This window comes from Cheilinus undulatus, linkage group 19 (assembly GCF_018320785.1).
Source record: "Cheilinus undulatus linkage group 19, ASM1832078v1, whole genome shotgun sequence".
In the NCBI taxonomy this organism is placed as follows: Eukaryota; Metazoa; Chordata; class Actinopteri; order Labriformes; family Labridae; genus Cheilinus; species Cheilinus undulatus.
Genome location: NC_054883.1, coordinates 12,176,492 through 12,194,782, shown reverse-complemented (window position 1 = coordinate 12,194,782; position 18,291 = coordinate 12,176,492). Strand labels below are relative to the sequence as shown.

The following is an 18,291-nucleotide window of genomic DNA, read 5'->3' as shown; positions in this document are numbered from 1 at the left end:
TTCAAGTCCTGTTTTGGTGCTTTCCCTCTCTCTCTCTCTATCTCTCTCTCTCGCTCTCCCTCTCTCTCGCTCTCCCCCCCTCTCTCCCTGTCTTCCGTGTGTGCCATAATACATTTTAATTAGAGATGCACAATAATTATTGGTACCAATAAATTATCGGCCAATATTGCATATATTGTACATATTTTTATAATAAAATATTAACCGATAAAATCCACCGATAATAAAGGCGTTTGTTTTCTTTCTCACAAGACTACACATTCCAAAACAGCAGGTGGCGCCGCAGTATCAAACTTATCAAACACACAATCCAACAACTCCAAAACGCTCTCGTAGACAAGTTGTGACCTGCACATTCACCACTCTATGAAATAATCATGGAACATTACGAGATGGAGATGTTTTAAAGTTAAATGCAAAGCATTACCACGTTTTGTTCACTGTTTTGCATCAAACTATTCTCTCTGACTCGCTCAGTCGCCTTGACTGGCTGTGTGTTTACACTTTCAGCTGTCATGCTTCCTTCGTCTTCTTCTTATATAAAAACATGCATGTGTGAAGGAGTTTCCTAGATGGGCAGGGGAGTGTGCTGTGACTGTGCTGTGATGCACTGGAACAAGCAAAACTCCAGAGAGTTGCATGCTGGTGACATAAAGCTCTCATGTTATTTATTCTCAGTGGTTGAAATACAGTCAGTATATGTAGCTTACATCTCATGTCGTAAAAGCCACCCCTATCTTGAAGTAATATAGATCAATGTAAATTGATAAACAGATTAAAAACAAAGTAAAAACCTTTTATTGTGACCAGTGATAATTATACTTAGGGCTGTGCGATTATGGCAGAAATCAAAGTCATGATTAATTAAACTTTTTACCTCGATTACGATTAACGAACGATTATTCCACCCCAACTTCTGACTCTGTTTTTTGTCTGTAAATATTTTTATAATTTTTTAAGAAATAGCCTATTTGAAAGGAACATGCACAGATGAACAATTTCTAGTTATTTATTAAAATATTTGACATCAAAACACACATCAGCTGAAATTATTTTTCTTTTCGTAAAAAGTCAAATTTACTTCTTCTCTTGGGTTTCCAGCAGGCTATATGCCCTGCAACACCTGGCTTTCTGTCACATGACCACACAGCCAGTAGTTTGTTTTTAAGGGGGTGGTACATTAGTAGAAAGAGAATTACAAGGGGAAATAATTGACATGGCAGGTTTACGTCAGTTAAAGGCTCTAAATATTGGTTTCGATTATTTTTCAATTAATTGCCCAGCTCTAATTATACTGTAAGTATCCTCTCAGCAGGTCAAAGAAAAAGCTTTGCACCTTAAAGTTATGTTTTCTAGGTTTGGTGATGGTTTTGAAAAATCATATTTTTTAAGTTGATCACCTCCATTAAGAAAAAGTATGTTTGTACCAACAGAAATTAAACAGTGAATGCCCTTTATATTTATATCATATTTTCTTTAAGTTATTGTACAGCTGTCTTGGCCATTAGTACCCCACTGTCTCTGTGAATGAAAGCATTTACTCTCCATGTGGCTTGGCTTTGGTTTTCACCAAGTGACTTGGAAGTGGTAGCATGATGTGCTTCAGGTCAAGTGACATCTAGGGATGGGTACCTTTCACATTTGAGCCGGTATGGCACTGATCCCCTGTACCTGTGAACCACAACGGTACCCATTTTTGGTACTTTTGTGTGTGAATATGCAATAATAAATGTTATTTCATTTATAAAATAACCTCAAAACTTCTGAATTTTATATTCCTCAATATCTAAACACTGTCAAATATATCAAATACATCAGAATGACATCAAACACTGTTTGTAGTGTAACATCGCAAGTGTTTTACAAATTACTCTAACATGGAAAACCTAAACTACTGTAACTAAAAGTAAACTACTTCTTCTACCGCTACATGTACTGCACACCTTTCCTCTTGCAGTTTTTTTTCTACAAATCTAACATTTCAACTTTCTCTGGTAGGAGCAGAGCCCCCTCCCCACTGATCAATCAATCATGCGGCCATCCACGCAGAAGCATAACTGAGCCTTAATCCAAAAAACAGCACACACCCAAACCGTGCACATTCTGTTTGTGTTCACTGCAAAAATTCATAGAATGTGGCAAATGGTTTGATTCTGCAATGAAAATAAGCAGTGAGGATAAGCCTGTGGCTCTGTCACTCCTTTAAAATCAATCTGGATCCAGCGGTCCTGACAGAGAGCTTCATACGGCACCAGCCGTGCCAAGTTGGAGAGATGGAGAGCAACTTTTAGGATGCACTCATACTAGACAATCCGTACCATGCCTTAATTGAGTCTCTGTTAGGTGCCTTCATCTGGTATATTTCCATGGTTGATATCTATATGTTGAATGGGCAGATCATGGTGTTTAAAGTGAGGATTTTGTGCAAGAGAGAGAGAGAGACTGAGGAGGGGGAGTGAGCGAGCAGGAAGCAGCGAGAGCTGATCTGAATCATCAAACATCTCTGCTTCAGATTAGAAGTGTTGCCGCGGTTAGCCTTGCACTTTCTGTCACAGATATTGCAGTGGAATCTGCATCGTATTTTAAGAAGTGGAGCCATACCTTCGACCCCTTCCTATCAGCCATGCTTGCTTTGTTGATTCAGTGAGCTGCTATCAACGTCATTACTCTCACACGTGCAATGCTGTGTTCTCGTCTGGCATGGAAAATTGTCTACTCTTCCACGCGCTTTCAGTCTTAAGGATGTGTTAAGGTACCGAGATATGGTACCATTTGATTTTATGTTAATCGGTTCTCTGGAGTACCGACAGAATTCTGTGGGTACCTGTAAAAGTACCGAATTCGGTACCCATTCCTTCTAACATCGCACATCCTGCAGTCTGACTTTAATTTCCCTGGGACCCTCTCTGATCACCACCTGTAGGTCCCAGGGACTCACTACATCAAAAGTCTGCCAGCATCACTGCCATATATTTCTTAAGATTGGATCAGTGTGTGCTATAAGTTAGAGTAGGTTTTGCATGAGAACTTTTATTCGGCGCCTATGCACCATATTTCAAACTGTGGCATTTGTGTACACTTTTCACAGATTTGTTTGAAGCTCAGCAAAAGGGAGCCTTTTAATGTGAAGTTGGCCTTAAAGAAAGCTTTAAACTTTTGGCGCTTGTTGTTGCTATGAGAGTAAATCTCTGGCAGTTCTCAAAAGACATGAGCCCCAGTCTATTTCAGGCCATTCCCAACTGCTGAGGGTGATCCCGAGGGGTGAATAACCAACTGCTTTCACACACTCATGAGCTTTTATGCTAAGCCCCCAAACACCAGAGGCCCCACTGCCTTTTATTAAGTTTGAATATAATGCTGTTGTCTTTTGGGGAGCATCATACTTACAGGAGTTTTAGTTAAAGTTGCTCCTGAACCTGATCTCTCTTGTCTTAATTGAGGCCCATTACTTGATTCAATGCAAAGCAGAGATAAGTTATCTGCTCTCAATCAAGAGGTCAAGTCTGTGCTCTGTCAGATTGCATCACTTTCCCATCATCCGGTCACCCTTGTGTCCACACTTCCTGTCTCACAGCTGGCCTGCCAAGTCTCCCATGACCCTTTGCTGCTATGCTGCTGTTTTGTTTTGAGAGAATCTAGGACAGCTGGGATGAGAGATGCAGTCTCACGGGTTTTAACCGCTGTGGGTTGTGTTTCTGTCTATCCTGCAACCGTTCGTTTCCTGTGAGGCGGGATGGCCCCCTCATTTGCCAAAATGTGAGTTTTGGTGTTAAGTTGGAGGAAGTGCTGCAGTGCCAGAGGGGGCTGAGTGAGCAGTGAGCATACAGAGCACATTCCAGAAGGCAGCAGAGGCTGTGATTTTAGCAGGCTGTCACAGGGATTAGGTTACTCTGTCTGCCTCTGTGAGCTCATGCTGTTGCTGTCTCGGTGCCTCAGCAATCCTGTCGAGCAGCAGGACACTGTTTGCTCTCCCTGCCAGGCAAGGATCCATAATTGTTCTTTTAGCTTTGTATACACTATCCAGTTCTTGTGGTTCAAGTTTTCTCAAAGAAGTTTGGTAAATTAAATCAGTTTTTCACTGGAATCCATACTGGACACTAATGCTATTCCAGTCATCGTCTCCTAATGCATATTTCTGGTATTGTTTTGTGAGATCATGCTTTACCAAATAAGCCACTGGATGCGCTCTTCAGCTGTATCTCCCTTCTTATTGTTTTTCTTGTACAGACACAGGTTGTGGCAGCAGCTGTTCAGTGCAGGAAGTGGTGAACTCGTGTCGCTGTTGTTTCACATAATAACTCACTAAGTTGCTCTCTGCATCTCCCTTACACCACCGGTGTGCAGTTGTTGAGGTTTGTGGTTTACAGTGCTACTTTAAGCCTTGCTACATAAATTCAACATAGAACATCATCATATGTTCTGAAAATGTAAGTCATAAATCATTACCCCTAGTATTAAAGATAACAGTGCACGGTTTGGGTTGGTGGTCTTTTGCTGAGTGGAAACAGTGGTGCACTGTGTTGGCACTCTTGAGAACATTAGTGGAGTACTGATAGGAACACTGGTTGACCTGTCAGTGGCCTGCAGCTGTAGTAGATAAGTGGATCTGCTTTATCAGCTTGGTATTTTGTAGTTAACAGTACTGTGTGACACAAGTAGGCTCACTTTGACTCATACATGTAGCCTGCAACACAAGATTAGCACCTCAGAGTTAAGGGTTGCACATTGTTGGTTTTATTGGACATGAAACATGAGGATTTTATAGTAAGAAGTCAATAAATAGGGAAATAAAAGAAAACTTTGACAGGTTTTTGTTGGAGCATGTTCTTTCTTAGCTTTTCTTTGACTTGTAGTATTGATTTTTAATTTGTTTTGTTTTTGACTCTGAGAAAACAAGCAGTTCAAAGAAGTGAATATGAAACTATAGATTTATAAAGTAGTTAAAATTATTTGTGATTCGTGCTGAGTGATATGATACAAAATTTTTAACACTTTTTATGCTTATTGCTGTAGCAGTAAGGGAAAAATGATTTAAATGCATATTCGAGGGTCCTTGCTCCACCCAAGACAAACCTATGATGACAAATTCAACCCATGTCAGTGCATAAAATCCCAGAAATTGTTTTTATAAGCCTCTGTAAGTTCAATTCTCTGTAATTGCACCTGTGATCTTAAGTATGATTTCTTTCTTCCTAAAGAGTGTCAAGCAGCTATAGAAAACACCACATTTCCTCCTGTGGGCTTTTACATTAATGGCACTTGAACAATAACATAACTACAGACCTTTATTATGAGGAAGTGAAGAACAAGCAAGTAGTGGGCGGTAAACCAGTATACTATATATATACAGTGCCTAACAAATTTATTAGACCACCCTAACCCTAACCAAAGTAGGGTTTATGCCACAGCTGCCCTAAATTAACAGCATTGGTAATTACCAAAATCATTTTTTAAGTTTCTGCAATGGTTAATACAGCAATATTTAGAAGCTCTTTAACCAAAAGAATATTTTTAATGCTAAAATATAATTATTATTGTTATCCATAAATTTTAAAATTTACTGATTTACAAAAAAACTGACAAAATGGTATAGCACATCAATATTTCTTGATTCATATGTCAAATTATAGTTTACTTGCATTCCTGAACAGAAAAATGAGTTTTAGTGTTTGAATGTTGTGCTTGATTAATTTCTGACTTCTCAGAGAAGCCCAGATTTATTAAGCACTATACAGTGCTTAACAGATTTATTAGACCACCTGTTATATTTGTCTCAGAGACCATCCAGCATCATGAAGTCCTTTAATGCGGACTCTTTTATTTTCAGTCAGCTCTCCATGTTTTACCATTTTGAACAGGAATGAGGAATTTCAAACTGAATTCACCCAAATTTGAGCTGGCTCACTGGGCTTCTCTGAGAAGTCAGAAATTAATCAAGCATAATATTCAACCACTAAAACTATTTTTTCTGTTCAGGAATGCAAGTAAATAACTATAATTTGACATATGAATCAAGAAATATTAATGTGCTTTACTATTTTTCCATTTTTTTTGTAAATCAGTAAAGTTGAAAATTCATGGATAACAACAATAATAATTATATTTTAGCATTAAAAATATCATTTTGGTTAAAGAGCTTGTACATATTGGTGTATTAACCATTGCAGAAAAATAAAAAATGATTTTGGTAATTACCAGTGCTGTTAATTTAGGGCAGCTGTGGTATAAACCTTACTTTGGTTAGGGTTAGGGTGGTCTAATAAATTTGTTAAGCACTGTATATCTATATCTAAATCTATAAATATATATATATATATATATATATATATATATATACCATATTTATTATGATGTGTGCTGCTGACCTCTTGGCCAGGTCACCCTTGTAAAAGAGATCTCGATCTCAGTGGGTTTGTTCTGGTTAAATAAAGGTTAAATAAACATACAGTCACTGGTAAAATTTCTGCCTCAGAATGCATTTTTGCAACACCACCATCAACAGTTGAAATGTGTGCGTTGTTATGTAGTGACTGATGCCACCACTAGAGTAGCAAAGTGATAGGAAACAGCTCAGTCAGTCCAGTCTTGAATGACTACTTCAGCTTAACAAGCAGCTGGGTAACAAACAGAACGTTACTCATTTTTGCCACTATATTTAAAGTGTAATACAGTAAACGGGTAAAACCTGTGCTTTTCTCTAAAAGTTCCATGTCTGTAGCAACCTAGCAACTGTATTCGCTTTGCAGAGCGCGTCTGCAGGTTTAACACAAGTTGTGTCGTCTCAGCTTGTTTTTCGCCCAGCACTACAGTGATTCAGCTTAAACAGCTCCTTAAAGGTGTGTTTAAACTCGTGTCTCTCTTGGTGTAAGTCCATGTTGAGTCCAGGAAGCAGGCTGTGGCATTAAATCAAGTCAAAGATGCAGCTGTAAACACTAGAGCTGCTTAAAGCCGCCAGTGACACTGCAGAAGCCAAGTTGAATTAATGATAAACACGCAAAAAAAGTCTCTAGATGTTATTATTTCATGAGTGCTTTTATTGTGAATGCTCCAAAAAGGAAGTATGGTATAGTCAATAGCAACTGGATACACCTAAGCACTGAAACTTAAAACTACAGGAGCAGCTGCAAGAAGTGAACAAAACAAGACTTATGAAATGATTTTTCTGTGATCTTCTGCTAAGACATGAGTTGGGTGTGCCATCATAAGGTTTGTTTTAGGAGGTGGAGGGGGTTATAGCAATTGAATATTTATGTAAATGTGTTTTCTGTTTTAATTCTGTAATACCCCGATATAATACCGTTACTGTGAAGGGCAAGAAAAATACTGAGATATGATGTTTAGAGTATATCACCCATTTAGCACCAACTCTGTCAACATGAGAAATGGAAGAGAGCAACACTGTAGCAGCAGTAAACAGAAAGAGATGCCATACATACCCTGTGTAGGCCTAGACCCAGGCCTCAGTGAAGTCAAACCAGTCAGATAGCGTTGTATACAGGATGTTAGGTGAGACGGTAGAGGGTGAAAACAGAGCCATAGTAAAGGGGCACTTTGTAGTGTTGTCTGAGCAGTACACCTTTGAATGAATTGATTTTGACTGATTATTGAAGATATAAAATGCTGATACCGAAAATAGGCTAAATGCCTAATATGGGCATCAATAATCGACCAAGTCGATAATCAGTCTAGCCCTAGTTTGAACTATCAGACCCATTAGTTATGCCTTGCATGTGCACTATAACAACACATGTATTTAAACAGGGTCCAGTTTTAGGAACTGTGGGTGGAGGGCTGCTCCCTGAACTCACATCTAACAATTTGAATTTAAAAAATTGTATTCAACCTATATTTAACCAGGAAAATCTTGTTGGGATCAAGCATCTCTTTATCCTGTCCTGACCAAGACGGGTATTGGCACAGCTAACAAAGTGACTGGCAGACAATGAGCAGCCTTTCATGTGAGTGTAATAGTGCACTAAAACACATGGCATAATGAGCAGAAGTGTGTCAAAATTAAGCTGCAATCATCAGAAGTATAAATCAGGCAGAGCATTTTTAAACAGTTATGTCTGCCTCCAAGTCATTTTGCATCCTTGTAAAAGCATCCAGTGAGACCAAGCCATTACAATTTTGTAGACATGATTCATTTACCTTAATAGAAATGCTCATGGAAGCATGTTAAATTAAACACTTCATCATATTGGATGAGCTTTTGTCCCTGCATTGAATTTCCTTCCTGCATGTGTTACACTTAAAATTTCTTAGTGAAGATTGGTCAGATTCTTGATCTCCTGCTGCAATCTGCCTGATCCTCTATCCATAACATTATGGGCCCATGGTGTCATAAATGAGGAAATAATATATCAGCACACTCTGTCTAGGCAGAAGAGTACCACTTTTGTGGACTGCAAAATTCTCACTCATGTTTAACCTGAAGTATAAAAGAAACTCCTGCCTTTTGGAATCCAGAAATCTTAGCTGAAAACTGGTACTTGATACCCAAGCCTGGCTCTAGTGCTACCTTTTATTGCTCTACTTTGTGGTCAAGTTTAAAACAAACTGGGACAGAGATGGCTGTTTTGTGTTTTTTGCATTAGAACACCAACTGCCAATATTTCAATGGAGGAGCAGAAAAGGTAGCTACAGTAGGTAAGCCTCTACGATGACCACTAACCAGCAGCATGACCATTCTATGTGGTCTGCTTCTCTTGTTCACAACCACAAAGCACATGCATACAGGTCCTGTTTTAGCTTTAGGTCTGGTGCCAGGGTTATTTCCAGGGCTTGACTTGCTTCATCTATAGGACCAGTTACTCATTAGTCAGGTCATATGGAGGGAGGCAGTGAGTCATTAGACTACATCTGTGGCTGTCTTCCTTGATTTTTATCTCATATTTCCTAATTCCGCTAAGAAGCCTTTTCTTTTAGCCATCTTTAAATGTTGAAAATGTCACAAAGGAGACACCATCATAGATCCTTTTGTCTTACACTTGTTGCAGCTTTCACTCTAAAGGCTCCAAATCAGATTCTACCATTTTTACTTTGATGGTAAAAGCACAAAAACCCAGAGCAGTCTAAAATACAAGTAGTTTTATTTGTATCTGAAAAGTAATGATTTGGTTGGAGAGGGAAAAAGCAGCATGCTATTGCTGTTTAAGGTTCACTGTGGGTGGGGTTAGTGATGAATTGGGTTCCCATAATTCTGCCAGACAGCAGAGTAAACAGAGCACCACTGTGGATATGCCATCATTTGAGCAGTTTGACCCATCTGACCTCGCGTTTAGTGCTGTGGAGCGGCTCGTGGCCTCGGCTCAGTCTGGAGCTGTGGTGGCGATTAGCCCTGAGCATCTGTCGCCCAACTTTTCTGTGATCCTCCCCTCACATCTGCACCATCATAAGTCACGGTCGGTGTTTAATGTGCACTTAGTGCTCAGCCAGCCTAGACATGGGGGGTAGTGGCAGTTTAAAAAAGTCTGCTTTCTGAAAATGGGACATGGTGTAAAAGGATAGTCCTACATTGAGGATTCTATTATGCATTTTGAAGTAGAGTATAAAGTGGAAAAAAGATAGCAAGGGAGGGATGTTGTAAATGGAGAAGGAGCACATATACACACTCGTCAGCCTCTTTGGGAGAGTGTTATCCAGCCCAGCCCAGGGAGTGGAGAGATTGTTGCCTTTGTCTTGGTGAAAGAGGCAGCACTCGAGGAGAGTAAATCAGCTCTTTGTTTTTGTCTGCCGCTCCCTAACATGTCTCTCTGTGTTCATTAATTAAATCAGACATGGAAAAGAAGCTGGCAATAACATGCCATGACATAAAACCACATGATACACCCTAGTGTTTATGGTAAACAAAGTCAACAACACCCCAACCAAGGGGAAAATACCCCAGACCACAGGTGCCCCCCCTTTAAACTTTGGAATTTTTTCTACACATTTAAGCTTGAGCTTGTAGCTTTCAACATCTTTATCAACTTTTCTTCTGAGGTCTTGGTTGAAGCTTATTTGATGTTTATTTAACTCCTCCTGGCTAATCAGGCTGAATGTTAGCTCAGCCTCCTTATGTTTGCCTAAGATCAGGTTCGGGGCCTATCTCAAGGCCAGCTGCAGCTGAAACTTAGACAACATTTCTTCAAATAAAAACCAAGAGCCCTCGATCAATGAGGTCACTGTCTGGTCCCAGAAGACAGTCAGGGGAGGAGGAAAAGTTGAAACTCCATCCACTCCCATGACATCAGGGGCTGTTAAATACTGCCTCACTCCTCCTGTGCTGCGGCATTAACCTAAGCATAGCCTAGCCGTGCTGAGTGCTACAAGTCATAAGACTAGTTGTTGTGAATGTGTTCATTGTTTGCTTGTGGATCACTGAGCTCCCAAATCATACTTTTAAAACGACCAGGGTGGCTTGAAAGCTCTCGTAATAAGCAACCCTGCAGACAATGGGGCCGTGCTTATAATGCAGATCACATAATCACACAGCATTTGCATAGGCAGCAAGCTTAGGAATATTTATAGGCCTGTGCTAAATTTGAAGCAATATCCCTCATCATTAGAGCAGAGAGAGAGCGCTTCACTCCTTGATGTAGCTGCACTGCTGACGCACTGTGCCCTTCTTCTTTACTTTCCCTTTGCAGTAATCTTTGCCATCTCCCTGGCTCCTGAGTTTGGGTTTGATACCTCATACAATAGACAATCGTTGGACTGCTTCTGAAAGGAAATCATCCCCTCAGTAAATTTCTCAAGAATGTGGGTACTTGGAGATTGGCTTTGCACTCTCTGGCAGCTGTGAGAGTTGGAAACTGAAAAGAATAGCCATTTATGTCTGTTATTTTAAGAGTACAATTGGTTTCAGGAGGAATGGTCTCTAACCAGACTAAACTTTGGATATGGTAGCTGGCATTTCTTCAGGATTCCAGCCCAGCTGAACTAGCGTTGGGTATCACAGTCCACATCAAGGCATGAATTTACTGTTGTCAGTAGCTGTCAGTTCAGTTAAAATGAAATACTGACACAAGTTTCTGAGAATTAAGAAATCTTTTTGTAATTCTCTCGCGTTTCTCCGTTCTCCTCACAGGTCTACAGAGACGTACCAGAGCCCTTGAAGTTCTCAGCTTTGATGCAGTGCAGGTACAGCTATTTATTCCCAAACACGGTTCTAAATTTACCTTTTGCGTGTCTCTCACAGCTCCTCATCATCTTGTCTGCTGCAGACAGCTCGAGTTGGGGAATAAAATGCAGGTGCAGGCCAGGTAGATGTAGGAGGAAAAACTCCTTTTGGTGCATAAATAAGTAGGTAGTGTTGTGATCAAAGGGGGTTCTGTGAATTTGGGTTTTTAACAAATTCGTCAGTGAATTTATAATCATTTTGATGTAAATAAAGGCACACAGACCTGTCCTTGTTGCAAAAGGTAAAGATCGAATGTAAGCACGGCATACTACTTCTGTTTTCTGAGAAGGAACCATGTCTTTCTTTACTGCAGCAAATATCTGTGTCATCATGTTGTTCCCATCTTTCATATGGATAGGAACCAAGGCTATCTTTATCACTGACTCAAGCTGGCAATGACGCAGATCACTTGGTATTGGAGCTGTCACAATAGCAGAATTTTAAGTTCTTAGCTTTCCTGTTTCAGTTTCACTTTACGAAACTTTTTTGCCAGTCAGTGAATCCTGTAAAACACTAAGCTGTGTATTAGCTGTGACATAGGGCAGGGCAGGGATACATGCAGGGGAATGGATGGTGTAGATCTTTACTAGCAATGAAACAAAATAATGCATGTTTGTGCATTGGAGTCGACGTGTTTCTAAGTTCTGTAGATTGTCATGGCTGTTAGACGATCAGAACAATGTCTTATTTATCACTGTATCATTGCTTCTCTCTACCTTATGTTGATTGCCCACCACTATATATCGCTCTCTTACTCTGCTTTTGGCAGCTTTAGGTTAAAGATATGACCTTGCCTCTAAGCCCTAAGATACACCAGATACGTGTTCGGTCCGTCTCCGCTCCACTACGGTAACAGAGCAGATAGGTTTTAGTTTTAGTCAATGAGAGTGCTTCCATTAGCTCCCCTGCACTGCATCTCTGCTCCAGCAGTCCGGAGCCCTCCGCAGATGATATGCAGGATTTCTATTCCTGCCGGACGCCGGAGACCTGCGCATTAATTCAACACGGAGCAGACTAAATGGGGCAGGAAGTGTCACCGAAACCAAATTAAGATATCTAGTTAAATTTCAGAATAAAATACTTCATGTTGACGCCAGATTAATGCCAGACCGTATTTCCTTTCACTACATGGACAAAAAGTCAATGGGGCATAGCAGAGCCTGCAGTCAACAGGTAAGAGGACCAAAAAGAAGCAGATTTATTAACAACAGGTTACTGACCTATGGTAGAAGAACAAAAAGCCACATGAAAGGACCAAACTGAAACAAATCAAAGCAGTTTCATCCTACTCCTGCAGTTCAGAACAATAGCTTCACATGTGTTTGTTATGTTTTATGGCATTTCAGTAGTTTCTATTGCACGGCCAGGTGTGATTCTGTAACTACTGCAAAACTCCTCAGTCTCGCAGGTCTGCAGTACAGTGGTGCTGCTCTGTGCTGCACTGCAGGCGCAGTCAGTGGGTGTTGACGGACGGAGGGGCACACAGCCAAACTGCAGCGTAGCTGTGACGGACGGGAGAGTTATCTGGTGTATTTAAGGGGTTACGACAGCTCTGTCAACAAGTCAGAAGTCATCTGCACCTTTCAATATCAAGATTTACCTTAAACATTCCTTGATTTCCTGGTTGATCCATTAAAAGTTCATTTTCCATGGTTAAAGGGATACTTCAGCATTTTGGCAAATTCGTCCATTTCCATAATTCCTATAGTCTTAGTAATAGGTCCATTACCTTCAGTTGTCATGCAAGCTATTTTTAGATCGGCCACTTCTGAGTTCGGACCTGCTGTGCCAACTCAATGTAAGCAGATGGTATTCCAGCTTTCCCTCATCAGACTCATCAAATACAAAATCAAACAACTCCAAAACGCTCTTGTGGACAAGTTGTGACCTGCACATTCACCACGCTATGAAATAATAACGTATAATTATGTAACATTACGACACATGAAGCAAATACTCAGAACTATTTCTTGAGTAAACCACTGGCGGAGTGACACAGTGCAGCAGCCATGCCTGGAGTGTAGTTCCGGCTTTGCATTTAGCTTTAAAATATCTCGTGTCTTGTAATGTTCCATGATTATTTCATAATCAATATAATGTTTTATTTTTACCATTTTATTCCTGCTTAATGCTATTAGGCTAAATATTTCACACTGTACCTTTAAGTACAGAATCCCAGAGATTAATCGTGGTCAAATATTTAATTGTTAATAGCCCTATGTACTTTATATTGCAAGTCTAGCTCATTTATACATAAACATTTTAATAAATCACATCATTGCAGCCTCTCTGATGTCTCTTCTGTTCTTCTTTTCTGTCTCTCTCTCCACCAGTGAACCTGGTGCAAGATGACGGAAGAGGTGATTGTCATTGCCAAGTTTGACTACATGGCCCAGCAGGACCAGGAGCTGGACATCAAGAAAAACGAGCGCCTCTGGCTCCTTGACGACTCCAAATCCTGGTGGAGGGTACGAAATGCAACCAACAAAACAGGTTTTGTGCCGTCCAACTATGTGGAGAGGAAAAACAGCGCCAGGAAAGCTTCTATTGTCAAGAATCTCAAAGACACACTAGGTAAGGAAATCTGTTTTATTCCCTTTACAATTCAACATGTGATGGCTGGAGGTTTACACTCTCCAGTGTGTGTGCTAATAAAAACTGTATGAGGTTCCTTTCAGTTAAGCTGCAAATGTATTTGCACAACATCCATTTTTTAAATCATCCATCAGTCATTCTTACTTTTTGTTTTGTACACAAGAGTTACTCGGCAAAGAAAGTGCTATACCTCAATTCGTCTTTGACCACATTTGGCTAGCCTCCACAGGAAGATGGGTGTCTAGCTGATGTCTGATTGGCTGAGAGCCATTTTCTGCTCACAACACACTTGAACTGAAACTTGAGGGTCCAAAAGGAGGTATATAGTTACATGTGTCATGACATGTTGTCCTCTTTCCTGTGAAGCTTTCGCACAGGTAAGGCAGTGTTATGTATTATTTATTTAAGCTGTACTTAGAGATTGAGCACTGATACTAAAAATGTTAACATTTCATAGCTGTGGCATAAAAAAAGAAACCCAGTCAGTCTGTTCTATATCAACATATCTAAACATCTCCATGTTTCTGTTTATGTGTAAGCAATTGCAACAGTATGTGTCCTGCTCTCGTCCCATCAGGGCCAAAATTGCACAGGTGTTGTCTGCTCTGTCAGCACAGTAGTTTTATTTCTGAGCACTGCTGTTTGCCAAGGGACTTGTACAACCACGAGCAAGCCAAACGTAGCTGTGTTTATAAGCCAAGGTTACCATTTGTCATTGCTTCATTCTTCTTGATGACAGATACTCGTGATAATTTGGGATATACACTTTGACCACTGGCATCCAGTCTGGAACAAAGACAGGGCAATTCATTTAGCCTCTGAATTCACTATATGATCATTCCTCTGCTTTAGTTTTTGATGCTTTTTACGCTTTAATCTCTCAGTTCTTTTGCTCTGCAGGCATTATTGTCCCAGCTAAGAGCATTATGGGATAACCATGTTTGTTGTTGCACTTTGGCCATGTTTGTTTGGCACAGATCTCATTAGATTAGGTTACAGGTTGTGTAGTACAATAGAATTTGTGACAGAGACTTAAAAGTAAGGCGTGTGTGCTAATGGCATTGTTTTAGAAAGAGTTTTTCTAGCTGTGATGATAGTACATTACTGTATGTTTTATTTTTTGTGAAGCTTAACTACAAAGCAAAAGCCACCCCTTCTGTTTATAAATCCTCTAGATGTTTTATTGAACTTTTTTAAGAGTATTAAAACAAAAAGTATACATACAAATAAAACATCACAAATTGTCTGCTACCTCACATAATGGAAAGAAAAATAAGATAAGATAAGATGTTGAACAGTTATAATACAATATTGCTGATTAAAAGAACAACAAAAAAATGAAAAAGAAACAATAAAGCAACATCAGGTCGACATTTAGTACACAGGTGTGGTAAAATTTGGAGTCATGCTGTGCTGCGCACCAGGATTACTACTTTATATCCTATGCACAATCTAAAATTTAGGGATGCACAACATTGGATTTTTGTTGATATCTGAAAGGAAGATCTTTCCATTTAGATGATACCACTATAATATATATACACATTTTGTAATCTGCTGTAAAAAATACCAAGTTTTTTGTGTAGAATTTACCTGTTTCTATTAATTGGACAGTCTAGACCTGGGGACATCAACTCCATTCACATAAGGGCCAGCTTTTTCTTGACAGACACTGTGGGGGCCGGGCCGAACATTGAAAACTCTAAACTAAAATCAATATTTTAGTCATAGTCTTGTAAAAATATTATTTCTTTCATTACTGGAACTTTAAGCTTTTAACAGTAAGACAACATACTTATCATCTGTACCAAAACCAGCCACAAGGGGCAGTTGAGATATTTTAGCTACATATTTCTGGAGCCCTCTTGATGTCTATCACTGAGTTTGATGCTAATAAAGTGTGTCGTGATTAGTCAAATACACATGCAGGAAACAGATCTTTTGTGTGGATTCTCAGAAAGGAAAACTGCACTCTCAAAGAGTCTTTAAAAAAATGCAGCTTTAATCAAGAAGGAATGACCAGCATTTTTCTTACCATGCCAAATTACAGAAATACAATGCCTATTTGCTTCTTGTTTGAAAAGCCGCTCAGTTGATGGTTTTTTTTTTAATTTAAGAGAAAAAAGGAAAACCATAGCATGCCATACTTTTTCTTCCTCAAACTTTCTGAATTAAATTATCCTCTGGGGTCCTGATGTGACCCCCAGGCCTCAAGTTGATGATCACTGGTCTAGACAAGCATTATTTGATTCGACCATGAATTATATATGTACTTTTTAATTAGACACTCAGTCACTCAGAAAGTGAAAACCATTTGTTTAGATTACATGCACAACTTTTGTAAAATGTATTTGTTAACAGTAACAGTAAAAATGTCACCAAGAACTACAAACATCACTATAACAACCTCCTCACATACAGGGAGCTCTGGAGTGCAGTACATAAAGATGTGACTCCTTTTTTATTCAACTTGTACTTTAAAGTAAAAAATAAATTCTACTATTTATCAAAAATGAATGACAATCCTGAAGAACTGCCTTACACAAAAAGCACATTCATCTCAAGTAAAGAAAACAAAACTAGCTGTAGTTCAGACCGAAACCTTCAGTCTGTAGAAGACTTTTTAAAGTTTAAGGAGCAAGGAGGAACAAAGTAAAAACATCAGCTGTGGTAAGTCTGCTGTTTCTGCTAAAAAGAAAAGTGAAAAATTTCTGCTGATCAAACAGTGTTTTTAAGCCAGTCTCTACCGATACCAGTCATGAAGACATTATTCATCCTTACTGAAATGATCTCTCTAGTACTGAATTAGATTCCATGGCATAATGGGGTTAGCTTCACAGAGCGTCCCATGCCTCCAGTTCTGTCATAGATCACACATTCAGATCAGACTCTCATCTACTTTTTAACCCTCTCACAGGCAGCCTACATAATACAGTTCTGCTACTTTATGATAGAGGAGTTCTCCTGTCAGTATGCTTTTATTGCATCCATAATGGTGTCATCCTGGTGTTCCAGTTTGTAAATTCACATTGCATTATGGCATTACAGAATGCTGAGAGTGAGAGCAAGAGGCATGGTAGTCCACATACACTTGTGGACTACCATGCCTTAATGGCTCCATTGTTATGAATTGCCAGCTAGTTGTGTTGAAAATAATAGTTTCTATGATTCATTGTGATATGGATGCAAACTATTCTGCATCGATGTAGAGGCAGCTAATAATTGATGCAGATGGACGCGCTTGTGTATTTCCCCCTGCAGCTTGACCTGCCGTAAACACTCAAAGAATGACCAGTTTCCAAACAGGGCTGTGTTCAGTGCATTACAGTGGTGGCCTAATTTAAATGGTGCTGCTTTTTCTGTCTTTGCGGTAGCACTAGTCACACGCGATGCTACTTAACCAATTGACACCTGTGTTAAGACTACGCTGGTGCATCAGCCTGGTAATACACAAAAGTCTGTAGAGTGTAGTGTGCTGACAGAAACATAGAGATACTGAGTGAGTCAGCAAGAATGCAAGAAGTAGACAGCACAATAAAGTCATTTTTGATAGAGGATGGACAGACTCTTGTATGTTAGGATCATTTAACGCGGTTTAGTCAAACATTACTATGACACCTGTGGAGTGAACATGCTATATTATGGCACCAAAAATACATGAATAAAGAGCCCATTATGATTGATTCAGTAGTGTCCTGGCACATTAAAACAACCTGTAAACAATATTCCCTTGAAGTTTTAAGTCAATATAAAATCCTTTTAATGACACAGGAGGCTGTCACATTTTCAGCTTAGATGTTCAACCCTAAAAGGATGATATGAAGTTAATTTTATTGAATAAGAGATGTGTGAGAGTGAGGGAAGTGATGAGAAGCAGGTGACAAAGCTTCTTGATTACAGTATGTAACATTTTTTATTAAAATGTTTTAAAAACAAGTTAACCTATGAATTTGAAAAGGGGAAAAGCCAGACTAAACCTTTACTTGATGTTCAATTCTAAATCCTTTTTCAATTTGCCTTTACCAAAATGCTTTTACTTTTTTTCATGCAAATCTTTTACTTGAAATAAGAGAATATTCATTGAACATTTTTGTTGACATTTAGTTGAATTATAGAAAAGAAAAATATTTTTTGTAAAGATATTAACATTGGTAGGAGTTTGTTTATCAGATGGTGTGCCTCCATTGATAAAACATAGCCATGTGGGATGCAGATGGCCTAGTGGTTGGGTCGCGCCCCATGTGTGCGGGCAGCCCAGGTTCAAGTCTGTCCTGTGGCTCATTCAACACAAGTAATACCCCACTCTCTCATCCTTATTTGAGGCTCTTTCCTCTCGCCTATCTCTCTCTAATAAAGGCAGAAAGCCACAAAATAAATCTTAAAAAAGTAGGTAGAAAATGGAGGATGCATTGGATGAATCATGATGGATCATGATACAGAATCAAGCTCTGCCATCCTTATGCCTTTGTGCATTCATACAGAGTCAGTAACAGCGTAACACTGCTGTCCCTGCTGGATTTCACATTGTTTCA

The 18,291-nt window shown here is 39.4% G+C and overlaps 1 protein-coding gene across 2 annotated transcripts in view; it reads left to right on the top strand.

Annotated features, from left to right (window-relative positions):
- Positions 1-18,291, top strand: part of nck1b (NCK adaptor protein 1b) — a 54,888-nt gene that overhangs the window by 10,952 nt on the left and 25,645 nt on the right. The window contains exons 2-3 of one of the 2 annotated variants that reach the window (XM_041814104.1): positions 11,072-11,124; positions 13,498-13,738. In XM_041814104.1, the coding sequence (XP_041670038.1) occupies positions 13,513-13,738 (226 nt within the window). In that variant the 5' untranslated portion in view covers positions 11,072-11,124; positions 13,498-13,512. The remainder of the gene's footprint in view (positions 1-11,071; positions 11,125-13,497; positions 13,739-18,291) is intronic. The other variant, XM_041814105.1, reaches the window with a different exon arrangement.